The sequence below is a fragment of the Balaenoptera physalus genome (assembly GCF_965194825.1).
Source record: "Balaenoptera physalus genome assembly, chromosome: X".
Lineage (NCBI taxonomy): Eukaryota > Metazoa > Chordata > Mammalia > Artiodactyla > Balaenopteridae > Balaenoptera > Balaenoptera physalus.
The window spans coordinates 1,710,671-1,738,001 of NC_138903.1; the positions used below are offsets into that span (position 1 = coordinate 1,710,671).

Genomic DNA, 27,331 nt, shown 5'->3' on the forward strand with positions numbered 1-27,331 from the left:
CCTGTGGGCTGGTCCCCTGTGGGCTCACTGATTCCATCCCTTGGCTGGTGCCTGCATCACCCCAACCTCTGCCTCTGCCTTCACGTGGCCACTTTGCTGTGCATCAGTGCCTCTATGTTTTCCAATTTCCTTCTGATAAAGGCACTCGTCTATAAGGGTCTGTGCTAATCCGCTGTGACCTCATCTTAACCAGTGTTACCTGCAAAGACACTGTTTCCAAGTAAGGTCACGTTCTGAGGTTCCCGGTGGATGTGAATTTGGGGGCCCAGTATTCAACCCAAGACATTTTTTTTTTTTTTTTTTTGGAGTACAGTTGCTTTACAATGTTGTGTTAGTTTCTGCCGTACAGCAAAGTGAATCAGCTATATGTATACATATATCCCCTCTTTTTCAGATCTCCTTCCCACTTAGGTCACCACAGAGCACTGAGTAGAGTTCCCTGTGCTACACAGTAGGTCCTCATTAGTTATCTAGTTTATACATAGTACTGTATGTATGTCAGTGCCCCAAGATATCTTTTTAACTCCTGGGGTCCGATGCAGAGGTGTGAGTCAAAACCGTGAGGGCAGTAATGTTCCCAAAAGCCAACGGGGGGATAGTCTTATTCTTGACGATGGACCCCTCATTGGCTGGTGAGGAGAGATGCCGGAGAGGTGTCTGTGGTCCTAATAACCTCAGCCCACCTTGCCTTGGTTGCCTGGGGGTCCCAGGGAGCAAAAGGTGTGCTTCACGTAGTGAATGTGCACAGCCTTTGAGCCAAGGGTCCCGGGTCCCTCCTTCTCCCGCACAGGTCCCGGGCGCTCCCTCGCGTCCTGTGTTCTCCCGGGTTCCTCTTTCACTCACAGCCCCGCACTTGGCGTCTATGAGGTGGGAGGGGCCCTCGGTCTCGGTGGCAGCCGTGGTCGACATCGTCCTATGTTCCTGTTATCGTGGGTCCTCGGGGGCTCGCTGGAATCGTCCTGCAGTGCTTGGCCATTGCCTCAACTGTCAGGAAAAAAATGATGCTTCACACGTTCTCTGAGTCTTTTTAAGGAAACAGAACAGTGTCGAGAGTTGATTCTGTTTCCCAGCTGCAAGTCTTACTGACAGACATGTCTCTTCTCTTTAGACCATGACAAGAAACCCACTCCCGCCCCACCAAAACAAGGCACCGGTAAGAGGCAAAGGTGCCCAGCATGCAAACACAGCCGAGAAATTGTTGTCGTGCGCCCCAGTTTTCCCAAGAGCTGCGTGAGCCGCAGTCAGCTGTTCACCGGCTCTGGATCCGGCCTGGTTAATACTTGAATTACGCTGTGATGTTGGTGCTTTCAAGTCCACAGTGGCTGTGAGAGGACGGACGCTGCCACTTGGGCGAGATGCTGTTGGGTCCCCTGGAAGGCATCTCGGGATGCTTTCATTCTGAGTGTCTGTGCCTGGTTTTGGTTACTCATTTCTCGGGAGGAACAGTTTTAGGACCTGGGACCCTCGTATAACCCATGAGCAAACTTAGATCTCAGCCTCTAGGAGGAACGTACTAGTTGTCACTAAACCTTTCCAATAAAAGTCAGGAATCAGACGGATCATGGAATTGACCAAGGGTCAGATTCATTGGTGGTTAGTCACCCACAGTAAAATCGATGCCCAAAGTTACAGAGCTCTTACCACTGATTTTTTTAAAAATGTGATAGCTCTCTTCAAATGTTGGGCTTCTCATCTACAATGGCATCTGATGAGGAAAAAGATAGCCTTGTTCAGAGCCAGGTTCTTGACCTGTGGAGGCACGCAGAGGATGCTGGACAAGTCATTATTGAACAACGGACTTTGTACCGTCACGCGCTCCCCGGGGCAGCGACGGTGTTTCCCAGTCGTGACTCGTGATGGGTCAGTACATCGTGTTGGGTGGATACGCAAGCTCACCTAGATGTTGCTGGGACTTGCAAAGAGTCCTTAAAACTAAGAAGGCAACCTTGGGAGCCATCAGGAGTTGTCACATCATTTTGTCAAGCACACCTGGGTCAGTTGAATCATTTTCTTGGTGGGCACAAGCCCAGATCTGGCCACAGACTTCCCCCCTTAATCGCGTAGTATCTACCTTGCGGAAGTTGTTGGCAACTTGGTAGGGGATGTTGCTAGGATAAACAGTCCCGGGGGAAGACTTGTCTACAGGCAGAAGCTGGAATTTCAACTCGGTCCATGGGGCGTAATTGATTTATAAATTACTTTCTTTGTTTTGGTTTGGTTTTGCCTTTTATTCCTTTCCTTGGAGAGAAGGATGATATGAATACGGTCAGGAATTTGGTTTTTCTGTTGAGACCTTGGTCAGACTGATATTCAGGAAAGTGTTCTGAGATGTGGAGAGGCAATGTTTCCTCCGTCTATTTAGGAAGTCATTTCTGTTCCTCGTTTCACCCACAACTTCAATATTAACTATCTGTTTTTCTCCTCTAGATGATAACTTCAATTTAGAAGACGCCCTTGGTGGAGGGAACAGTAAGTAGTACCTCTTAAATCTCCTATGTGTCTGATTTGCTTATTTATCATTGCAAAGAGGCTTGTCTCTTTTAAATAAGTCCAATTAGTTTTTACCACGAAAACCTAAGGAATAGATGTATTGTTTGTTGTGGTTGAGTTTTTGGCTTTTATCCGTATGCCTACTTTTATTTTAAGGCTCTTACAGTCTTTGGGGTGATATAAGACAAACTGAATATCCTTGCCAGGGCTGGCCTCACGGGCGCGTAGGGTCACACAGGACTCCACACTCAAAAGGGCTTCCCTCCTTGGTTGACTGCTCTGTGGCCGCCCTATTGAATTTCTTAGTACAGTTTAAGCAAGAGACTCTGCATTCTCATTTTGCCCTGGGCTCCACAAATTCTGTAGCTGGTCCAGCCATCTGCTTTATTTTCTATTGGAAATACGTGAATTTAAGTATCGCAGCTGGATGATGATGGAAAGAAATCCACAGGTGCCTGTGTGTATGGGTATCCCCATCATGACAAAGTACTTGCCCCGCCATGACAAAGGACATGCTTCCATTTCTAGCTGTTTAGTAAACCATCTGTGTGCAAATGCACGTTTTGTTTTCTTGACTGCAAAGTGCTTATAATTGCAACTCTCCTCTTTTACAGATGACCCAGTGTCACCCGAACCACCCAAGCCAAAACCTAATCCAAACCCCAACCAGCCCGGCTCTTCTGGTAAGACCTTCTCGCCCCTGTGGGTCCTTGTGTGTTTTTCAGAGTACAGTGATTTCCATGTCAGCTGAAAGGAGGTAATTTCAGATTTAGCATGATCTTACTGTGAACTCTCTGTGCAACGTAATGCCAATTTTCCAGTCGTGGAAAACAGTTTTCAAAAATATATTTTTGGTTCGGATTTGATTTTTAGTGTGCTGATTTTACTTCCAAGGTTTTAATGGAAACTTTAAAAAATTAAATGTAAGATTTTAAATACAGAGAATCAATATGGAGAAAAATATCAGCTTGTTCTTTCCCTTTAGAGAAGCTCTTGGTTTTTGTTTTGTTTTTTAAAGGTTTTTGCCACCTTTTTTCTGACACATCATAGTATTCTCTGAGTATTTGACTAACATCAGTGTTCTGAGTTGAATGGCTGTTGAAACTTCAGATTTTGAGTTGGCTTTTTTGTTTGTTTATATATTTGTTTAATTTTTAATGCAGAAAAATAGAAATACTGTCCATCCTGTACCACAGTGAAGATGGTTATTCTCCCTAGTATTCTATATCAATTTAAATGAAACAACTGTTAAGTAAAACTGTCAATCTTTTATTCACACTGTGTCATAACATTATTTTTTGCTTATTAGTATTCCATAAGCATTTTCTTATGTCATTTAATAATTTTTATCATATGACTTTTCTTGGCAGTTATATGCTATCATAACTAATCCCTAATTTTGAAAATGTTATGTTTCTCTGCTATTTTAGAAGTATGAGTTGCAAAGCAAATGGAAGCCATCTTCATATGCTTTCTTATGGTTTTATTTCTTTTTTTTTTAATAAATAAATTTATTTTATTTATTTATTTATTTATTTTTGGCTGCGTTGGGTCTTCGTTGCTGGGCACGGGCTTTCTCTAGTTGCAGAGAGCGGGGGCTACTCTTCGTTGCGGTGCACGGGCTTCTCATTGCGGTGGCTTCTCTTGTTGCGGAGCGTGGGCTTTAGTAGTTGCGGCACGCGGGCTCAGTAGTTGTGGCTCATGGGCTCTAGGTGTGCGAGCTCAGTAGTCGTGGTGCACGGGCTTAGTTGCTCCGTGGCATGTGGGATCTTCCCAGACCAGGGCTCAAACCCGTGTCCCCTGCATTGGCAGGTGGATTCTTAACCACTGCGCCACTGGGGAAGTCCAATAATTGTATCTTTGAAAGATTCAAAGTACCTTTATGGGGTTCCCCGCCACCCCAGGTCTGCTTTTGATTCTGATGTGTTTCCCTTCACCCCAAGACATCAAGACACTGCCGACAGTTCTCATGTGACAGATGATCCTGTCTTTTTCCTTCTAGATGGCTTTTCGGATTTGGACCTGACTGATGGGACTTCAGATGGAGGTAGGGTTCCCCTTCTTTTTTTGTCTTTCTTTTTTTTTAATCTTTTGGCTGCGCCGTGCAGCATGTGGGATCTTAGTTCCCCGACCGGGGATTGAACCCGTGCCCTCCTGCAGTGGAAGGGCATAGTGTTAACCACTGGACCGCCAGGGAAGTCCCTCAGTTTTTTATTTTATATTGGAGTAGAGGTGATTAACAAGGTTGTGTTAGTTTCCGGTGTAGAGCAAAGTGACTCAGTTCTGCATAGACATGTGTCTATTCTTTTTCAAATTCTTTTCCTGTATAGGTTATGATAGAATATTGAGCAGAGTTCCCTGTGCTCTACAGTAGGTCCTTGTTTCCACCTCTGTCTTTAAAATCTTAGGTCAATATGGGGGCCAAAACAGTATTTAAATATAATAAATAAATAAGTATAAAATTAATATATGCTTAGAATAGTTATAACTTAATGAAATATATAGTCATTTTTATGTATTTATGTATGTATAAATTATAGTGTAAACGTATGTTACATATAAATATATTTTTACTATATTCATCTATTATGCAAATGTAATCTAAAATAGGTATTACGTCTAGTATATGTGTATATAATATATAACGCAGGGCCAGACAAGGTAAAGATCTCCTCCACCAGGATTCCTTTGGGTCACCCTCAGGAGGCGGGGAAAGATTGTGCATCAGCCTTGAATTTGGGCGTCACTCTTGGCCCACAGCCTCCTAGGAGGGCTGCAAACTCAAAGCCTCGGGACGTCCACCTGGAGGGAAGCTCCTTCCATGGCAGTTAACTCCAGCTTCCCCCACCAGGTAGAAAACCCTGGGCTCCAGCCCCCAGTCCGGGAAATCTTTTATTTCTAACTCTGCCATCGAGCTCTGGTTCTTGTTTATTTCTTGGAGAATTGAGCGTAAACGGTGAATAATAATAAGATGATGTGAAGATTTCCCAGGAGGTGACCCATGGCTCTGACATCCTTGGGGAGGGACTTTCATGCTGTGATGGCCCCTCCCTATTCCCGTCCTGACCCGTGTACTTGCCCCTGCATGTAAAATCTGTTTATTCTCCCTTCTCTTTTTAAGCATTTAGGTTATACCAGTTTCTTCTTTTTTAAATAGAAAAATAACATTTTTATTAGTTAACTGCCTGATACTCCTTAATACTTTTTTTTGAGGTATCGTTGATGTACAGTATTGTATAAGTTTCAGGTGTATGACGTAGTGATTCAGTATTTTTCTAGGTTGTACTCCATTTAAAGTTATTATAAGATATTGGCTCTATTCCCTGTGTTGTGCAATCTATCCTTGTTCCTTATTGATTTTATATATAGTAGTTTGTACCTCTTAATCCCCTACCCCATCTTGCCCGTCCCCCTTCCCTCTCCCCACTGGGAACCACTAGTTTGTTCTCTATATCTGTGAGGCTGCTTCTTTTTTGTTATTTTCACTAGTTTGCTGTGCTTTTTAGATTCTGCACCAGTTTCTTGTACACATCTTTATGCTTTGATATTGGATGTCCTCCATATGGTTCCCTTAAGGTGGTTTCTAAGAAGTAGGGTTTCTGAAAGGAGTTCCCACTTTTACATCCCTTCATGGGTTGCTAAATTGCTTTCCAGAATGGCTGGGATCATTGGTGGTCCCACTGGTAAGAGGACCATGTAAGAGATTGCTGGGTTCATTCCTCCCTGGCCTGCCTTAAATGTTACTGGAAACATTTTTGCTTTGGATCCTTGCTTGATGGAGCGCCATTGATTGGCATCAATGGATAAACCAGCCCCCAAAGGATTATAAGTCTGTTTATACCAGTCACGCCCTTACGGTGACATGCTTTTTGTTCATCTCGTTTGCCTTCTACCGGGAATGCCCCTGCCTCCCCTCTTGAGCTCACATACCTTTCAGAGTAAACCCCTTCCACCCTGGTCCCCGAGGTCACGTCTACAGTGGCTAGCCGTCTACCTTCTAAATTGGTTTTCCGTTTAAATTTACATCTCTAGGTGCTGTACAAGATCGCCCCACTTTGAGGAGTGTAACAGGCAGGGTTCTAGTTTGATACCCGTGTGACGTGCTCTTACCCACTGAATGTAACAGGCTGTATGCTGGCTCTGTAGCTGTGTAACATGCAGCCCCTCCTTTGTAGCAGGCAGTGGTGCTTCATAGCCATGTAACATGCAGTGCCTGTGTGACTATACCGTAAAGACACACTGGGAGTGACTGGCTGACAGGAAACAAAGCTAAAGGCACCCTCACAAGTGTGCAGTCCGCTGGGTGGATTCCTGGTTTGTGCACTCATAATTGTACAAGCATCAGCTTAACATCAAGTATCAGGAATTGCCTGACGGTCCAGTGGTTAGGACTCTTCGCTTTCACTGCCGAGGGTGCAGGTTCAGTCCCTGGTCGGGGAGCTAAGATCCACAAGCCGTGTAGTATGGGCAAAAAGAAAAAACAAAATGAGACAAACAGCAACAAAAACATCAAGTATCCATTGGCATTAAATGTGGAAAAAGTAGAGGGGGTGGTGAGGTGGTATCCCTTAGCCCTGGGGAAAGCACAAATGAAGACAATACCCAGAGGTGGTGGGTCCGTGGATAGCACATGGCCGACAACCACCCCTAGTGAGACTGGGGGGCCTGAGAGTTAACAGGAGTGTGCCTGGGATGACCCCATAGCCATGCGAGGGTCTCAGCTGGGCTCTGGGGCCCTTGCTGGGTTTCTTCCCGAATCCCTGGGGGACTTTGAGGGCTCAGTGGGTCTCCTGGAGCTCACCATGGGGCCAGGGGGTTGAGTCAGGTGCCAAACCTGGATTTCAGGTACACGGGAGCAAGACAGGTGATACGTCCCGTAGAATGAGGACCGCCCCTTCCAGCAGTGGAAAGGGACACCCTGATATCAATGGCCTCATCAGTCCCATGGTCATTTCTCTTAAGGAACCTTCACAACCCAAGGTCAGAGGAGCTGGTCCTTGGTATGAGTTTTCGGTGACCGAGCGTCTCCCCAGCGCCATTTGTCACCAAGCCTTGTTCCTCTCTTGCAGGAGGCGGTGGTGGCGGAAAGCAGAGGCATGACGGGGAGGAGCAGGGTACGTACCCCTGGTCCCCGATGTCCTGGGTTCCTCACGTGTACTGTTGAGGGAAGCGGGAGCCAGTGGTCACAGCCTCACTTTTAGTATTTGCAGCGTCGTCTGAAAGATACTGGAATGAAGAACGGTTCTCTGGACACGCGTTGCAAGGGGGCTCAGCGGAAACACGGGCAGACCCCGGAGATACTGGGGATTCAGGTCCAGACCGCCGCAATCAAGCGAATATCGCGGTACAGCAAGTCACACAAATTGTATGGTTCCCCAGTGCACCTAAAAGTGATGTTTACACTGCACTGTAGTCTGTTCAGTGTGCAGTGGCATCAAGGCTAAGAAAAAGCACCACGTACAGGCCTAAATTTATACAACTTTTATTGCTAATAAAGGCTCACCATCCTCTGAGCGTTCAGCGCGTCACAGGAGTAACACCAGAGATCACAGATACCGTCACAAATAGAATCATAATGAAAGAGCTTGAAATATTAGAAGAATTACCAAAATGTGATATGAAGACGTGAGGTGGGCAAATGCTGTTGGAAAAATGGCGCCGATAGACTTGCCTGACATAGGGTGGCCACAAACCTTCCATTTGTTAAAAAAAAAAACACAAAAAACCCCACAGTATCCGCGAAGCTCACTAGCATGACGTCTGCCTGGAGCTGGTACCAACGGGATCTGCATTTTAAGTTCGGTCGCCCTCCCAAAGTGCCCTAAGGAGGAACGCCGTCCGTATTACCCAGGGTCCTGCAGAGAAACAGGACCACTAGGATGTATAGAGATGAGTAGGAAGACACTTATTATAAGGAGTTGGCCCACGTAGTTACGGAGGCTGAGAAGGGCCTCGATCTGCTGTCTGCACGCCGGACACTCAGGAAGGTGGCCAGTCAGTCCCAGTGCAAAACACCAAGAACCAGGACAGCAAATGGCGTGGGTCCCAGTCTGAGTACAAAATCCCAAGAAGCAGAAGCACCAATGTCCAAGGGCAGGAGAAGATAGACGTGCCAGCTCAGGCAGGGAGCAAATTGTCCCTTTTTGATCTAATCAGACCCTCAATGGATGGAACGGTGCCCGTCCATGTTGGTGAGGGCAGCTCGCTTTACCCAGGCTAACGGGTTCGAATGTTATTTTTTTCTGGAGACGGCCGCATGGACACATCCAGAAATGAACTGTTCCCAGCTGCCTAGGCAGGCCCTGGCCAGTCCAGCTGACACATACGATGAACCATCCATCACACCGTCCTTTTTATTCGTGGGGGAGGATGTCTTGTGCACCTGCCGTGTCAAGAAACAGCTGTAGATGCGGGACGGACGCAGGTAGCTTTAGAATTCTTGATGGTGGATGGAAACACCGTCACCGTAGAGCACCTGAGAGTAACGAAGAGGTCGGGGACTTTGGTTTTTCGGAAGGTACATGAAGAGCCGGGCATCTGGCTGCTTGAGGTCACACGGCCGCTGAATGGTCCCCGCTGGGCCCCCTTCCACTGTGGATTTGTCACCCATCTGAGAGCTTCCTCACTGAGCTGGGAGGACACCTGGGCTGGTCCTAGGGATGGGGAAGAGGTGGGGTTTGGCATCCCACTGGGAGCCAGTTCTTGGATTGGAAACAGCTCACGTAGTCAAATGAATTCCGACGTGGGTTTCCGGGAGAGGCTCCGGAGTGGCGGTCCCTCCGTGGTTACCCTGGGGCCCCGCCTCTCAGGCCTCAGCCCCATCCTCTTCCTCCGGGCAGGGCCGCCAGCCCCCGGCCCCGTGGTCTGCCCGTGAGGGTTACGTGTTTGCCTGTCACGGTGCCCTGTGCTTCCTCCCACAGCCGACTCCCCGGCGGTGGTCCCTGGGATCGTCGGTGCCGTCGCAGTGGCCGTGGCCGGTGCCATCTCCAGCTTCATCGCCTACCAGAAGAAGAAGCTGTGCTTCAAAGAGAACGGTAAGGCGTTCACCGCCGCGTCCTTTCCGTGGGGCCTTGCTGCTTTGAAAACCGTGCTTTCTTTAAAAAAAAAAGCACTGAAAAGCAGAACTCAGGTTGGCACGAAACACGTGGAAGGCGGCCGAGGGGGTCCTGAAGTCGCTAGAAAACTGGGATCTGACTTTGTGGCTTTGATCCCAGCGTTTAGCCATGTGAGCTTGTGCAAGTTACTAACCACTCCATTTTGGGGGACGGAGGTTCCCATAACGAGGAGAGATGATAGTCTGCGCTTTAGAATTTTTGTGAAGGTCAGTAAGGTCATGTGTGAAGGTCAGTAAGGTCATGTGTGAAGGTCCAAAAGGTCATGTGTGAAAGTCTTGACAGGTTGCCTGGCAGAGAGTGAGTGTTGATGAAATGTTCGCTCTTACGATTCATTCATTGTTATTTACGTGGACCGCCGAATGCCACCGTTACCAGCCCAGAGATCGGAATTCTCCATCATTGGGCATTTTGGGACTTTGTACTCAAATGCTAAGTTACTTAGGATTCGTCCTGACATCAGTGAGTTCTACTGTTTTGAGCACAGTTAATGTTTGTGTGTCTCTGGAAGGCTCTGTCTAGGTCTTGCTTTGAGAACCAGCGAGGGGTGGGTTGCAGTGTGGTGGCCCCATGGACCGTGGTGGCCCATCCTCCTCGGAGGAGGCTTGTGGTATCTGAACTTCCCTTCTGTGTATGACCCCAAGTCCTTATTCATGCTTTGCCGTTGGCCATTGGTGTCATCTGCCTAAAGGACCCTTTCCTGAGGGTTCTTGGGAAATTCCCAGAAGACTTGATAGAGGCAAAGTTACCCTCTAGGGATGCAGTTTACCTTCATCTTCCATCATTCCAGATTTTTAGGTTCACAAACACTATTTATAGCCTGAAATTGAAAGTCTGACACAGCGTTTGGATTCAGAGACCTAAAATAAGAGGCCATTTTTATATGCCTCTCCTTGCAGTGGAGGGTAAGGGTGCCTGAGTGCATCTTATTTCCCTCGTGGGAGTGGGCGCCTTCCATCTGGCCGCGCTCAGGAAAGTGTGGTTGGCAAGTGGAATGGCGGGCATCCAGCGATTCCCAAATGGATAGATGACCAAGTTCCAGGAGATACTTATAAAAGATCTACAGTTAGAACCGAGTGGGGGGAAACAGAACAAAAGAAAACACCTTTTTCTTTTGCTTCTCCTAGAACGAGCAAAGACTTAAAAGACTAGGGGTTCGATGGAAGTGAATTTCTGTTTCCTTTTCAATTACATTTCCCCCTTTCTCTGAAGACGCTCAAACTCAGATCTTGACGCTCAGCCAGGAGAGGAAGGCGCTCGCTAGGCAAGGATGCACGGGATGTCCTGGCCCCAGAATTTTCTGAAAATCTTCAGGCGAACCCCAGTTGGACTCTGGAATTACAAAGCATTTCTGTTACCATGTGAATCGGATATATGAGTTGGACTCTGGATGTTCGTATGTCAAGACACAGGGATTTAAGGAAGCACCCAAGAATCTTAATAGACTTGACATCATCTAATATTTGGAAAAGGGATTCAGAAATTGGGAAAACCAAGTGTTCTGCATCCCACCCTACCCCACCCCTGGGTCTCGGTCTTGGGTTCAAGCACTCTTCCCCCATTGCAGGGGGAAGGGGTGGGCATGGAAACGGAAAGCTTCCCGGGTAGAAAGAGTTGAACGTACGATTTTCAAAACCAAAAGCGAACTTTCTGAAGAACTGGCTCAGGGCAGGCAAGTATTCAACTTATGCTTCCAGAGAGGCTGGCTACATTCATTCCCCTAGAACACGTCCTTCATTCTCTCTTCTTAGGCTGAATTAACATTAGGTGCGACTTTAAATTTTTGATTTGCTTTGTGGTTTTCACAGGTTCATGGTCTTGGGCTGATGGAGATGCACAAAGAAAAAGGAAAAAGGGTTGCGGGGGCAAATATTCATGAGGGAAGGAAGCAAGTAGTTCTGATTTCAGTAATTAGGCACTTTTGTCTCCAGCTGTAAAATGTCCCGCATTGACACAAAGAAAATTAGATCCCTTTTCTCATAGAAGCACCGAGTCTAATGCAGACAGTGAGCGTCTTTCTGACCACGTGGGTAGATATTGCGGTTTATAGACCTGCCTTAGAAAGTGAATTTAGTGTCTGTTGTCAGTTATGTGTTTTTATGGACAGAGATGGCCAGGCGTCGGGTGCATGATGATCCTAGACCTTTTCAGGTCCGTGCAGGACTATTTTATAGGCTTTATTTCGGGGTGGTTATTTTAAGGTGTGCAGTGGTGAGCTTGGAGATTTGGTAAGGGGGATGTGGCTACACCCTGTACAGTGAGCTGCCAGCCTTGGAGGAAGCGTGGTTTGGGGTAAACCATTATGCTCTGAGCGCGGCGGTTTACAGAGTGACTTGCCAGGACCTCGTTGTTGTATTGAATTTTGTAGTGTCTGTTGAATTTGCGCCAAGCTTCCTCTCGAGCACTTAACGGGGGGAAGCAGATGTGTTTTCCCAACGTGGAGATACATCAGTGTGGTACTGTCAGTCTTGATATATACTTAGTTAAGAGCTTCTCCGTGAGAAGATAGGAGAAAACCTCCACGGCCAGCAAAGTTTGGTAGCTCTGTCCTTTATTCCTAAAGGTTTGAAGTTGTGACTCTAGGAGTTTAATCTGGTTTTCTTCCAAGTGATGCAAGCTGGCCTCTTAAAGCCGTTTTGGGACGCAGGCTCCTGGTGGATGTGCGTCTTTGCGTTTTCGTGGGTTGGCTTCAAGTCACCAGTTTAAATGACGGATGGTGCTGAGCCTGACCGCTTGCACGGGGCACAGGGTTCGGTTGTTGTCACCGGGTGTGCTCGACAGCTGATTCTCGTTGCTCACCGCACATCCGCCAGCTGCTTCCCTCGTCCTTGATGGTGGCAGATTCTTGAGGCTTTGGTGAAATGAGCTACTGGCATGTCCTCTCCCTCCCTTCTTTCCTTCCTTCCTTCCTTCCCTCTCTCTTTCTCTCTTTCCCTTCCTTCCTTCCTTTCTTTTTTCCTCCCTCTCTCTCCCCCCTCCCTTCCCTTCCTTCCTTCCCTCCTCCTTTCCTCCCCGCCCCCCTTCCCTCCCCCCACTTAATCCCGGTGTCCGCTCCATGAGGCTCTGCTCTGTCGGCCTGTCTCCTCAACTTCTGAGCCCAGAGGGCGTCTTCCTAACAGCTTGCACTGCTGCCTGGGCTGTGGGCATGCACCTGAAGCAAACCTTTCGGACGTTTACTTCTCGTTGTTTGTTTTTCTTTCATTTTCCTTTTCTGACCTTCCGTTTCAGATGAGTCGAAGACCTAGGGACGAGCAGAAAACCCCAGGCGGGGCCTCAAGATCCTCCTTTCCGATCCGCGTTTATCTACAAAGACGCAGAGTCGAAAGCAGACCTTGCTGTCATTTGTCCTTTTCCTTATTAGTAAAACTGCCGCAGTGATGTGTTTCTCCCAGACCGGATGCCATACCTTGAATCCTATACGTTTTCTCCCTTCACGGTGCACAGAAGCGTATGATATTATTTTTTAAGGCCCAGGTAGCTTCAGAATAAGGAAGAGAAATGCAGACATTTCCTTTTAAAGTGAAATCCAACAGAAAGAAATGGTGCCGCCGGGGGCTTCCGTGAAATAGCCAGGTTTCTCACCATCCCCCGTCCTTGCCAGCAGATCCTGCAGGGGCTGAGCCGTCCCGCTTTCAGAGTCCTGGGGCAAAGCCGGCCCTGGGTCATAGGGTTTCGTCTTTCACGCTCATGATGGGATGTTTAACCTTCTGATTCCATAACTCCTGGATTTTTATGGTCCCATTTCCATGAAGTATTTCCTAACTCTTTCTTGGATCGGCTTTTGCCAATTATGTGAATTTCCCAGTTTGCAGCAGGGGAAAAAAAAAATCCACCTATTTAGGAAAAACCTAAAATCTCACGATCTTAAATTTCTAAGGTCAGTGGAGAAGTGAGTGTTGGGATCTTGACACCCTAGAATTCTTGCATCCTTGTATATCCCCGTAAGCATGGAAGTCATTGCTGCATTTTTTTTTTTTTTTTTCCTTTTTAACATCAGACCATCTCCTTCTTGTGCGTAAATATTAGTTTTCTTTTTCCGACCATGTGCCGAGCCTCAGGGTCACGTCCATTCCCGGGGTGAAATGGCTGGTGATCTGGTGGCCGAGTGGCAGGTTTTGGGGGTTAGTATCAGGAGGTGGGTTAAGAACCCTGCAAAGGAGGCTCTCCGTGCCCCTCCCGTGGGCCTGGTCCTCTTCCGCCGGTCACCTTGATGCCCTTGACAGTGGTCGCCTTGCCGGCCGTCTGGGTCTTTGAAGAAAGCGTCTGCAGATTTCTTGGTTCTGATGCAATAAAGCCCGTGTCCCGGTTAGCACAGGGGTGCATTTAAATCGAATCTCTGTGCCCCAAGAATTAAGTCCTCGGTGTGAACTGCGAATGAGACCCTGCCGGTCAGTGGTCTCTGGGGTCTGCCCTTGGCCCCAGTGCTTGCTGTGTTTACGTAAATAGCCCGCACACATAGAGACCCCTAAAGCTGCCATTGCTGTAATTGCCGTCATAGCTCAAGCGGCTCCTCGCTTAAAAAAGCATGTGAGTTGCTTTGGTTTTGATTTTGAGATGTGCTGTGTTTGGCCTTCGAAGTGTTGAGGTTGCAGCGGGACAATGCACCTTGTGGGGCCCGGGTCTCCTCTTAGGGGTCCCTGGGGTTGGGTTGGGCGCTTGGCAACGGGGAATTCGGCCCTGCATCCCTGACCACACGGCTCCAGCTAAGCGGGATCCCAGGGGGCCGATCCTTTTCCCCGCCCACGAAGCACCCACCCTCCCTCAGGCTCTCCCCAAATGCTGGGCGTTGGTGACACCAAGTGTGCCAGCATCCCCTCCCCCTCCCCCCAAATGTCTCTTCAGATAATGGATTGAACGTGCCTTTTACTTGTTGGAAATAACGTTTGGCCCCAAATGGACTTGGGTCTGGCTGTACTTTATTATTTCGCAGGGGCATTTCTTTTTTTCTTTTCTTTGAACGTAGCCAGATACAGGGTTTCTGCGGACCCATTAGAATATTTGTACTGGGTTTTTTCTTCCTTTCTTTTTCTTTTGGTAGGGAGATTCTTTGTCATGTGAAAGTAAAGCACATTTAGGATTTCTCGTCATAATAGTTCACTCTAAAATGTGCGTGTGTTCAGAGCCTACCTCCTGCCCGGCCAGCAGAAGACGTGACATTGGCAGTGACCGCCCTGCAGTGTTTTCACAGATCTCTTCAAACTCTCTCCTCTTTGGGTGTTTCTCTTTCTTTTTTTTGTCATCTTAGAATTTTGGTCTCTGACTGGGGTCTCCTTTCGTGGTTGGGGGAAGGGGTGAGGGCTCATGGAATCCACTTCATGCAGACGGGGGACGCGTGTTTCTGGGACCGGGATTAAAAGGGGTGTTGGGTGTTCACGCGTAATGCTAACCCCAGATGCTGGTGTTTTGCGAAAATCAAAGCTTCGGGAAAACAGGAGAACGGTTGTCATGGGTCCCGTGAGCTACCTCAGTCCTTTTCATGTCATACGTGCTTCCGTGTCCCTTCCCGAGCATGCAGTAAAGAAATAAACGTTTTGACTGGGAATCTCTCCTGCGTCTTTGTTTCTAACTGAAGTATAGTTGGTTTACAACGTTGTGTTAATTTCTGCTGTACAGCAGTGATTCAGTTATACAGTTATATGTTCGTTTTCGTATTCTTTTCCATGATGGCCTATCCCAGGATATTGAATCGAGTTCCCTGTGCTCTACAGTAGGGCCTTGTTGTGGATCCATCCTCAGCATTAGCAGTTTGCATCTGCTAAGCCCAAACTCCCACTCCATCCCTCCCTCAACCCTGTCGTCCCGTCCCGTCCCCCGCCCCGCTCGCTCGTGCATTTTGAATTCTGTCGCCTCACACTGTATGTTGGGAGATCGTTTCTGGGGGCCGGTGGGGCGCGGCATGGTCCTCTTTGCGTTGACGTGTGTTCGAAAACTTTGGGAGTAGAAATAGGGAAGTAAAATGATAGACTGAAAAAGCACAGGAGCGAACAAACCAGACCCCACGAGGTGCCCTTCATGCCCTGATGACCAGGGCGGTCCTCTGCTTGGGGACAGGAGGTGGGAGGCCAGTTCGGCTTGAGAGTGACCATCAGGGTGTGTTGTCTTTGTGTTCACCCCCCTGGGGCATTTTGTTCTTGCTTGCAGCCGACCAGGGCGAGGTCAACATGGAGAACCATCAGGGCGCCAACGCAGAACCACCCGGTAAGAAGCGACCTGAGTGGCCCCCTCCTGGCCCCCCCGCGGGTCTGTTTTACCTCCTCTCACCACGGCCCTGCTCAGATTCTTGGATGGGATCCTTTGTGTCTCGAAGTTTTCAAGGGGGTTCTCTGGGGAGATGCTACATAGACTTTCCGGGGCCTGGAGGCTTCTGATGAGACCTAAGTCTGCTTCAAGTTCTCTTTAAGTGTCGGCTACGAGAATTTTCCAAGTGTCGCCCCATTGCCGCATGGCCGGAGTCAGCAGCTGGCCGGCGTGCATCTTCTGAGATGCACCTTTTGCAGCATTTTCACGTGCTGCGGTCACTTTTACAGAATCCTCCCAACCCGGTGGAGAATTGGACCAAGAGGAGGTGGTGCAACTTATGGAAACTTCTCAGGGCCAGAGGTGGATGTTCAGTGATTAGGACCACTTCTGAAAATGGCAGGAAAACACAAACTATGTGTCTCTACACCTGTGTGTGTTTCTTTCTTTTATTTGTGTATATAAGTGGAGACCCACTCCTTCGCTCAAGAAAGGCAACATTTATTGCATAGGACGCCTGTGGAATTGACATAAGTTTTTGTTGTTAGTTTCTTTTTTTTAAGTTTTTGGCCACACCCCGTGGCATGTGGGATCTTAGTTTCCCAACCAGGGATTGAACCCATGCCTCCTGCATTGTAAGGCAGACTCTTAACCACTGGACCGCCGGGAAAGTCCCAAGATAAGTTTTTAGTGAAAAGTTAACATAGTTTTAATTCTAAAAATACAGACTTTTAGAAAGTGTCTAGCTCATTGCTCTTTCAAATAAGGGAAAGATGTATAAAATGAGCTATCCTTTTTTAAGCACAAGAAAATGCGAAGGAGACCTCCAAAACAGAAATGAACTGATCCGAAAATCTTAGCCCTGCACCGTTGTAAATGAACCAACGCCGTGGACCCTCATTTACAAAATTATTTATTCTGAAATTTGTAGTTGACAGACATTTCTTACCGTCTCAGAGAAGTCGCTAGTAGAGAATGCCTCTTCTTAGTTTCTTTCTACTTTTCCTGAAGTGTCCATGTTCTAATAGCGACCGTTGCATCGTAGTATGAAATTTATTGAATTTTTTTTCCTAACCCATTAGATTTAGTTTTTCCTTTCTGTCAGCAGTGAGTTTTGAGCACACTTCTGTCTTCTGTAGAAATAGAGTCACCCGCTTCTGGAATTTTCCACCTGCAGGTATTCGCGTGCTTGTCGAGGTCCGCTGGGGATGCCTTTTAAAATCTGTTCTTGTGTCTTGGTCCTCTGCAGTTCAACAGACCCTTCTGGAGAAATAGAAGGTCGGCAGCCAAGTGATTCCTAGCAGGATCCCAAGCTCGCCTGCTGAGCCTCTGCAAAGATCGCCTGCAGGGACAGAGCGGTCCCGCCGGGAGCAAGCCCCGGCTTGTCTGTGCCTTTGCTCAACTTGGGATTCCTAGTTTTAATCTTGACGTGAGTCACCACCGTGCTGGGTGGGTGAGATTGACTTGTGATGAGTTTTGCCTCCAGAGGGGAATTACACTCACCTTCTCCACGGCCCTGAGGCGTTTCCCCTGTGCTGTGAAAGGCTGACCGACCAAGTCCCCATCATTCAACCCCACTGAAGTTCCCCAAACAGAAACTCCGGGCTGTTTACAAATTGCCTGTAAATTGAATGCGTCTGAACCTCTGCTAATGTTGACCCTTTTATAGAGTGAGGTAAGCCTTCAGCTAGTTTCCTCAAAAGTTCTTCCATTTATTAGGATTTTTTTTTTTTTTCCCACACCAAACTAATAAAAAGAAATTAGAAACCAAGTACTTCTTACTTAATGTTTTGCCATGGGGTGACTTTTAAAAAAAGTTGTGAAACTAGTGGGATGGATTCCCTGTTCCCTTTTCTGCGGCTATAAGACAGACGGTCACCCGAAGTGTTCGCTCTTTATAACATCTTGCCATGCACGGAATGCCTCCTCTTCTCCTGGTAACAAACGATGACTTTTCCACCTTTAGAAGCATTCCCCCCATTTAGGACAGTGCACACACCCTGCACAGCTTCCAGAATGCTTGCTTTTATACAGAAGGGCTTTGTTTGCTTGGATTTTTTGTGTTCATCTCGGGAAGTACAGAAGCCCTGATGTTGCAGATGGGCTGGACCTCACCCGTAGACTACCCTCCACGGAAATATTAAGTTTCCAGTGGCACAGGCTTGCCTCGCGTAAAGCTCTTAGGATAGTAATCCAGAGCAGTGGCGGTTTCCTGGGAAGATTTAATCCTGTCACGGATGATGGTGTAAAGAACTGTTGTGTGTTTCACATCAGCCTCTCCAGGTTCAAAGGTATGACGTTAGCACACCTGCGTGGGCTGCCTTCACAAATCCCCTGACTTGGGAAAGGGCAGCTATGAAGTATCAGTCATGAATTCTGGGTCTTTCTCACTTCTGAAGCTCAGAAACTCTGCCAGTAGTTTGAGGGGTAAGCATCTGAGCCAACCCCCTGCTGTTGAGGACGTCCGTATCCTTTCTGTGACCTCTCCTCACCGCATTATCTAAAAGCCTTTGGAGTTTCTTTCTCAAGGTATTGCTGGAGACCGTCATCTGGCTATTTAACTTGTTCTGTCTTTGACACTATGATAACTTTTGAGTATATGAAATGGTTTAAAAAAAAAAAAAAGGATTGGCTATTTATCGTATCCATTCATTGCTTCATTCAACAAATACCTATGACCTGGTGTGCACAGTGGTGAACATGAAATTCTGGATTCTACAGGATGGAACACAAATGAATGTCATCCATCAGTGGATGGGGTCAGCCAGTTGTCAAGAGCTGAGGGCCAGATTAGTCAATAGGCTTGGGTTCCCTCGCTAACTGGCTCAGAACACCTGGTTACAAAGGTAGCAGAGAGCTTCCATATTCTCCCCAATGAGTCATCAGGGGTTGCCTTTGAGGTCAGATTGTGCACACTGACTTGCTTCATAATAAGAAAAAAATGCATAAAGTCTTTTTGTAACCCTGAATAACGTTGGCATTTTATAAGCATTGCAATCATAACTATAAGCATAAATGCCTCATTAAAGAAGAGAAGAGTGAAAGGATGGGTATTTTTTTAAGGATATGAAATTACGACTCATTCGTAAATAAGTATACATTTAAGAAATATGTCAACTGGGCTTTTCTTATGGACGGTGGATGTACATTGTTGTAGACAGTTTAATTTCATGTTGACATTAAAATAAACATGATTTTATCAAAGGTCTGTCTTTTGAAAAATTGAATTTAAATTATGTGGCTTGGATCATTAAATACTTGGCATGACGATTGCTTTTTAAAATCAGTTTGGAACTCCCATATGAAGAAATCAGAGTCCAACAGATTTTGAAATCAACATAAAGATTTTATTTAAGGGCCAAAGGGAGACAATACCAGTGGAGGATTTGTTATAAGTCTGGGTCGTAATGGATTTGATTAACCCACTTAAGCTGTGGCCAAGTTTTTGCTATCAAGATGCTGCAATGAATATCTCTGTAAGCACATTTTTGTGGCTCTGTGCAAGTGTGTGTGTTGCACTAATGCCTGAAGTTGGCTTTGTGAGGAAAAAAAGCATGTGTGTATTTAATTTTTATGGACACTGCCCAGTCATCCCCCATAGAGGTTGTGCAAATTCATGATACCCCCCAGCGATGTCAGATCTGTTTCTTCACTGCCGTGCAAACTTTCTGATCGGTGCCAATCTATAAGTTGAAAAATGATATCAAATCAACTGCTTTTACATTGCATTTCTCTTAACACAAGTGAGATTGAGAATCTGTGTGTGGGGGACCCATTTGCATTCCATTTCTGGGGGAAATGAATGTGCCTTTTGCCTATGTTTGTATGTGTTATCGGTCCTATCCTTATTGATTTGTAGGAACTCTTTACATATTAAAGATATGACTGTGAAGTAAGTAGCAAATACTCTTTTTCACTTTATCCTTCACCTTTGAACTCTGAAGTGATATTTTCCCCCATTCATTTTTATTATTTTTGTGCAGTGAAGTTAGTTAATGGATTCTGGGCTTGCTGTCATACTTCTGACACTTTTGTGGGGTTTTTTTACATTAGAATTTTTGCTCCCCTAGGAATGCATTTCTGTAAAGGGAATGAGGAAGAGATTCCTTGGTATTTAGTTTTTTAAAAACCGCCATGGGATAATCCCATTATTCCCAAACCATTTATTGAATAATCCATGTTTTCCCACTGATTTGAAATGCAGTTTACGTCATCCACTAAATTCCTGGACCTCCCAGGGGAGGAAGTGTTTCTTTATTTTTTTCTGTCCTATCGGATCCTTTACAGAAAAAGGTTGGTAACACCTGCTTGAATACATAAAATACCTGTACTTCAAACTGCGTCTTGCAGGGGTCAGGCGTGGTGGGGAAGGTAGTGGCTATTTTGCACCCATTTTGCTTCCACAAGGATTTCCAACAACTGCTGTCCCAGGTCAGTGCTTGCCTCTCCCACACCCATGCCTGAGAACGCATCGCTGCGTCCGTCATTCTGCTTAAGAGATGCCCAGGTACAGCCAGACGCACACTTGTCCGCACGTGATTGGACCTCAGCTCTGGCCTCAAGCGGGTCCCACGGGGCCACAGGCCACCTGCTGTCGGGTCTCCTGCTCTTTTTTATGTCACCCCAGGCCCGTGTCCATCCTCACGACCCACCTTGCTGGAAACACCCCAAGCCCCAGGTGTAACAGGTTAACCTGAGGCGTCCCCACCAGCCATTCTTCACCCTCCCTGCCCCTGGGGGCTCCCAAGCGCTGCCCCCTCTCCACCAGCGGGCTTCCTAAGAAAGGCGTTGGGGTTCTGCCCACTCAGAAAGCCCCTGCATCTCCCAGCACACACAGCGCCATCCCCTGCCCCAGGGCACCCTTCCTGTGACCGTCCCCTCTGTGGCCCAGCCCTTCCTCCTTGTCAGCCTGGGGGAGGTTGGAGCAGAGGCATTTTTGCTTTTTCTCCTTCCACCCAACTTTTATGGGGCCAATGAGGCCCTGGACACCCCCTTGATCAATGTGGGTCTTGCCCAACCTCACGCAGGGCAGGACGGTGGAGGTCTTCCTGCCACGTTGTCTGCTGCCAAGGGCCAACCTCGAAGCAAGAACAGTCCCGTTTGTCTCGCGTCTGATGGTTTCACCATGTTGTGCAACCACGGCTTCTGTCTGGTTCCAGGATATTTTTATGAACCCCAGAGGACACTCATCAGGCGACTCCCTGGACAAGTGTCCTGGGGCTGCTGTGAAAAAGCACCACAGATGGGGGGGGGGTGGCTTAAACGACAGAAATGTGTTCTCTTGCAGTTCTGGAGAACAGAAGTCCAAGATCAAGGTGTGGGCAGGCCTGGTTCCTTTCTGGAGGGTCCACGGGAGAATCTGTTCCAGCCTCTCTCTCGGCTTCTTGTGCTGGCTGCCCATCTTTGATGTTCCTTGGCTTATACATTCATCACTGCAATCTCTACCTTTATCGTCACACGGCTGTCTCCCTGTGTGCTGTGTCCAGCTTTTCCCCTTAGTATAAGGAGGTGAGTCGTTTTGGATTACATCCCACCTGGCTCTACTGCAACCTTGTCTGAACTAATCCCATCTACACTGACCTCATTTCCAACACAAGTCACCATCTGAGGTATTGCAAGTTAGGACTCCAAACTATGATTTTGTTGGGGGGGGGGACACAGTTCAACACATAACCTCCCCCCCCTCCCCCGAACCCCTGGCAACGACCAATGTGCTTTCTGTCTCTATGGGCTTGCTGGTTCTGGACATTTCATATAAAAGGAATCACACACGATGTGCTCTTTTCTGCCTGGCTTCTCTCACTGAGCATAGTTTTTGAAGTTCATGCATTTCGTATCCTGTGTCCGAGCTTCATTCATGTTTATGGACGGGGAAATTGGAAGGAAGCCCCTTTCCAACCACATCATCTGCTCTCCTTGACGGCTCTACGTACAGTGTAGGATTTTACACGCAGTTTTCCTTAGAGTGTTTTCCTACATACACACACACACGCACCTGTGTGCGTCAAAATGATCCATCTAAGTGACTGAGCTTTACAAAGAGGTAAAAGGGAAAAAAAAACAAAACGCCAGACGATCAAGAAAAATATATGCACATTTTTAGATGCTCCCCAAATGCAGAAAATGTCAAGATTCATTTCTCCTTTTACGTCTGTTTGGCATCAAACCAGCCTGTCTGGGTATTTAAAAACTGCTTTCCCAACCTGGATAAATTTTTTTTCTTTCTCATGCACTTATTCCGTGTATCAGAGAGATTCAAAGCCTTCTGCAAATGTTAACCTTTTATTCTTCCCCACTGCTTAGAGGTGGGTAGCTTGTAAGGGTTAACCCTTACATATACATATAACCTTATATGTTACATATACATATAACCCTTACATATACAACATGTATATGGATAAATGAGGCCCTGTCAAAAGCCTTAGGGCAGAAAATAATAACAGACTGGGTGAAATTAGGAATAATCACTGGCCTCAGTCGCCAGACCATGTTTCAAGTGAAGATGCAGAGAATTTGGAAGTTACAGCAAAAGGCCTCCAACTTAAGTAACGTACGTTCACCCATTTTTGCTGTTTTATGGTGATACAAAGTCCAAATGAAACAACGAAGGGGAACATTTTCCAAAATCAAATGGAGCTTGAAAGCAACATCTGTAGATCTCTGAATTGCATCGCAGGCTCTGGGAGGGGGCAGAGCAGTTAATTATTCCCAATCACATCTGAGACCCTCTTCGTGAGCCGTTGAGTAGTTCTTCCGGGGTAATGAAACACGGTGATTGTAGTAGTCTTCTAGTATGCTAGCTCTGCTTTGACTTTCAATTCTTCATCATTCTCTGCATCTCCGTGGCTGCCGGACGGCCCTGTTTTGTGTTCCTAGAACTGCTCTTACAGAAAATGCATTTTTTTTCTGCAGGTCAGCGACAAGGACCTACTGTATAGCGCCGGGAACTATATTCAAAACTTTGTAATAATGTAGAATGGAAAAGAATCTGAAAAAGAATATGTATATGTATAAATGAATCACTTTGCTGTATACCTGAAACTAACACAACATTGTAAATCAACTCTACTTCAGTTGAAAAAAAGAAGAAGAAATTTGCCCCAATCTATAACCACCTCCAAGACCCCTAGTGGGTTTATCTTCACATAAGGATCCCGTCTCTGTCCCCCCCGATTCAAAGTGCAACGTTACCCCCCCTCCCTGCCACCTGTAGAACACAGATCTTCAGTTGCACATGGAACTAGCAAAATCAAGCCCCGACGTGTTGTCACTTCATTCCCAGGGGACCCAGCCCAAACCCAGACTCAGGACGTTCACACCCGGAACGTCCTCCCTGCCTTCTCCTGCAGCAACTTTGTGTTCACTCTTCATGCCTCAACTCAAATATTTGAGGGTCTTGATTTTGGGGTTCCCAAAGCACATAGACTTACTTGAATGATCGCCCTTCATGGCAGTTAAGGTGTTTTCTGTTTGCTTGTTTTTTTAATTAATTAATTTATTATTTATGTTTGGCTGCGTTGGGTCTTCGTTGCTGCACGCGGGCTTTCTCTAGTTGTGGCGAGCAGGGGCTACTCTTCATTGTGGTGTGCGGGCTTCTCATTGAGGTGGCTTCTCTTGTTGCAGAGCACGGGATCTATGTGCGCGGGCTTCCGTAGTTGGGGTGCACAGGCTTAGTTGCTCCGTGGCCTGTTTGTTTGTTTTTAATCCTTGTGTCTTTGTTGTCAAGGGAACCTTGACTCCTTGTGGCCAGAACTGGTGTCTTAAGCCCCACTGTAGCCCCCAGATCATGGCACCCAGGCATCAGGGAGAGTGAAATAGCAGGTGGAAGACGGTTTATACGTTGCCCTCTCTGGGCTTCAGTTCGGGGCCGCATTAGTCAGCTCGGGCTGCCGAAATAAATACCCCAGATGGGGCGGCTTCAATAGCAGACATGTATTTCCCCCAGTCCTGGAGGCTGGAATCTGAGATCCAGGTGTGGGCAGGGTTGGTCCCTCCCGAGGCCTCTCTCCTGGGCGTGTAGACAGCCCTCTCCTCCCTGTGTCCTCACTTGGTGGAGAGTTGTCTGGTGTCTCTTCTTACAAGGATGCTAATCCCTTCATGGGGGCCCTATCTAACCCTAATCACTCCCCAGACACCACCCTTTAACACCATCCCATTGGGGGTTATGGCTTCAACAGATGACGTGTTGGAGGGACACAAGCATTCGGTCCACACCCCTGGGCGATGTGCTCAGCACCCCCTAGAGGTGGTCCCAGAGAAGCCCTGGGTCCCCCCTTCCTACCATGTGCCTTTGCCCCACCCCTTCCTCAGCCTCCACTCTCCATCCCTCCCCTCCTGTTCCCTTCCTACCCAGCCTTTAAATTCAGTGTGAGGTGGGACTTCCCTGGCGGTCCAGTGGTTACGGCAGGGGGCGCAGGTTCAATCCCTGGTCGGGGAGCTAAGATCACGTATGCTGGTATAAAATAAAATATAAAATAAAATAAGAGAAGAGAAGAGAAAATCAAATCAAATCAAATCAGCGTGAGGCTACAACCCTCCCCAGAAGCCTCTAGGACACAAGCTGGGTGCAGAACCTCCCAGGAGCCCCCCCGGCCTTGGTGTGCTCCCCCATATTACCGAACATTACACTGCAACTCTCTCCTCCTCTTTGTAAACAACTTTTCTTTCTCTATCTCCGCACAGCCGGCATCTAGCCCGCCTCTCTGGCTCAAAACAGCTGTGCGTCAAATGTTTGTTGAATGAATGCACGAGCTCATCTGATGTCCCACACTGTGGAGATGGAAACCTTGGAATTTATAAATCTGGTGCTTCCACTGCTGCATAGCACAGGGACATCAGCTCGGTGCTTTGTGACCACCTAGAGGGGTGGGATAGGGAGGGTGGGAGGGAGACGCAAGAGGGAGGAGATATGAGGATATACGTATACGTATAGCTGATTCACTCTGTTATACAGCAGAAACTAACACACCATTGTAAAGCAATTATACTCCAATAAAGATGTAAAAAAAATTAAAAATGAAAGAACCTACTGTATAGCACAGGGAACTCTATTCAATACTCTGTAATGGCCTATATGCGAAAGGAATCTTAAAAAAAAAGAAAGTGGATATATGTATATGTATAACAGATTCACTTTGCTATACACCTGAAACTAACACAACATTGTAAGTCTACTATACTCCAGTGAAAGTTTAAAAAATAAAAAATAAAATAAATCTGGTGCTTCCAACCAGTTCTTTTTTTTTATTTTTCAAACTTTTACTGAAATATCATTGATTTACAATGTTGTGTTTAATTTCTGCTGTACAGGAAAGTGACTCAGTTATACATATATACATTCTTTTTCATATTTTCTGTGACAGTGTATCACAGGGTATTGACTATAGTTCCGTGTGCTGTACAGTAGGACCTTGTTGTTGATCCATTCTATATATAATAGTTTGCATCAGATTGTACTGTAATATATATACCAAGATGTATGTAAAATTTATACATTTATACATAAATAATATATATATCATATATAATATAATTTCTATCTGAAAGGTGTAGTAACTCAAGTGTATACAATTGGAAACAAAATGCTTCCCTCCACACCGAGGGGTTATTTTCTAGAAGCCTATATCCTACCACTTCTTACACAGCTCAGGTGGAAGACACGGAGGGAGGGCCAGGTGAAATTTGCTTCTCTGGCCCCCAGCATCCCCAGCCAGACTAACTGCCCCGGCCACCTACAAAGAAACTGAGGTCCACGGATGCAGCGCGACTCTTTAAAGGTACAGGGTCTTCAAGTTGCAGGAGCAGAGATTAAACATGGGTCTATACTCTGATCTTTGCATTGGCGCTCTGCTGGGTCTGGCGTTGGCGTCGCCCTGCAGGAGGGTTCTGGGGAAGGACGCCGGGCAGGGAGTGTCCTGCCTGCACCCAGGGTTGTCGCCTTTGATCGTGGCGCATCTCCCATGCCCGCGGAAAGCAGACCTGCCAGGCAGGTGTGCCAGCTACGCGAAGCCCAGGACACCCATTGGTGCGGGGGAGCCACCTGTTTCCCCAGCATCCTGAGGCTGGTTGGCCAGCGTAGCGCAGGGAGGCGGCCTCCCCAGGATGCCCTCCAGCATGGAGGCCCACGCCTCACGGGCTCCAGGCCGTGCAGTTTGGGACGGAACGCCCAGCCCTTCAGATTCTGGCAGAGGCACTCAAGTTTGGTTCATCCTTTCTGCTTGGAGACATTGCCTGTTTCCATTGCAAACTGGGAAGCAGAAGTCAGCACATCCGTCCAGCAAGGGTTGCGTGGCCAGATCGCCCAGCGCGCACACTGAAGGTTCGCCTGAAAGTTAACCAAGGATGGAGCCCTGGTGGGGCATCTTCTACCTCACGTTCCTGTGTCTTCTGATGCACATCCGAGGTAAGGGAGGGTTTGCTCTGGGGAGAGCTGTGTGGGTGTGCATTTCTATCTGGCTGCTTTAAAACAAAAAGCAAAAAAAAAAAACCTCCGCCCCAAACCACTACCACTCGGGAAATGGCTCTAACGTGCCAGATTGTAGAAAAACAAAAAAACAAAAAACAGACCAAGTATGATGGCTTTGAGGGGAGAAAAAGGGGCCGGGTACCAAATCGGGGTCTGGGAATTGGACCCAGAAGTGTAGGATGTGGACCACAGCACTTAGAAGCGAACTGTTTTTGTTGTCTGCTTTTGATCTCTGGGTGTGTCACACATGGAAAAAAGTGACCCGTGTTCCTGGGGCGTGCTGGGATTTTTCAATTCCTTGTTTTTGATTTAAAATATTAGTGCTGCGTTTCCGTATGGGGACAATGGAACTGAGACACAGCTTGGTTTTGTGGGACCGATCACCCAAGATTGGGTTTGCTGGAAGGGCAGCCTCCGTTCAGGTTTTTAGACATTTCTCAACAATGTCACCCCTCCTGTTGGCAAATTAAAAGCATCTGAATTGTTTACGCCCCAAACTTCAATACAGGCTCTTCTGGTAATGCCGGGATTTTGGTTTGTCGGAGAGCAGAGGTGGGGAGAGACCTAGTTTGGGAACTATAATTTACCCAGGACATGTAGGATTTAACAGCAATTGGATAAGCTCCTTTGGTCCTTTGAATATTTGAATTTTAGGAGATGGAGGCCCAGGCAGGATTTAAGAGTGAGAAGTGTTGCAGGTTAGGAATTAAAGGATTTCGTTTGGATGGCACTCTTGTGGCATTTCCTGTTTATCCTGTTTGAGGATGGTTGCTTAGGGGCAGATGCGGTTTTGTGAGACATCCTGGCACCCAGCGCCCAGGATTTTCCCCGAGACCCTTCCAGGAATCCTTGCTGTCTGCGCATCTTGCCCCCCCCCACCCCCGGCACGTGGGTCACGCAGAAATGCAGTCCAGGCGCTTCTGTTTGCAGGGAGATGTTAGTCCCTGAACTGACTGACACCAGGGCTGAAGGAACAGCAAGAGGGCAGAGCTCTGATTCTACACAGACCCGCCCAGAAACCAAGCCA

The 27,331-nt window shown here is 47.2% G+C and overlaps 2 protein-coding genes across 5 annotated transcripts in view; both read left to right on the forward strand.

Moving 5' to 3' along the window:
• LOC309652393 (CD99 antigen-like) overlaps positions 1 to 19,043 on the forward strand; it is a 34,207-nt gene extending 15,164 nt beyond the window's left edge. Inside the window, exons 3-10 of one of the 2 annotated variants that reach the window (XM_082446131.1) lie at positions 1,109 to 1,153; positions 2,428 to 2,469; positions 3,105 to 3,173; positions 4,493 to 4,537; positions 7,560 to 7,604; positions 9,411 to 9,524; positions 15,744 to 15,800; positions 17,089 to 19,043. In XM_082446131.1, the coding sequence (XP_082302257.1) occupies positions 1,109 to 1,153; positions 2,428 to 2,469; positions 3,105 to 3,173; positions 4,493 to 4,537; positions 7,560 to 7,604; positions 9,411 to 9,524; positions 15,744 to 15,800; positions 17,089 to 17,114 (443 nt within the window). In that variant the 3' untranslated portion in view covers positions 17,115 to 19,043. Of the gene's footprint in view, positions 1 to 1,108; positions 1,154 to 2,427; positions 2,470 to 3,104; positions 3,174 to 4,492; positions 4,538 to 7,559; positions 7,605 to 9,410; positions 9,525 to 12,830; positions 12,996 to 15,743; positions 15,801 to 17,088 lie in introns of those variants that run through there. The other variant, XM_082446132.1, reaches the window with a different exon arrangement.
• Positions 19,044 to 23,978: 4,935 nt separating this feature from the next.
• Positions 23,979 to 27,331, forward strand: part of LOC309652453 (glycoprotein Xg-like) — a 40,489-nt gene continuing 37,136 nt past the window's right edge. Inside the window, exon 1 of one of the 3 annotated variants that reach the window (XM_082446267.1) lies at positions 23,979 to 26,241. Coding sequence is in view for 2 of the 3 variants with exons in the window: in XM_082446265.1 (XP_082302391.1) it covers positions 26,181 to 26,241 (61 nt within the window). In the remaining variant the exon portion in view is untranslated. The remainder of the gene's footprint in view (positions 26,242 to 27,331) is intronic. The other 2 variants (XM_082446265.1, XM_082446266.1) reach the window with 2 other exon arrangements.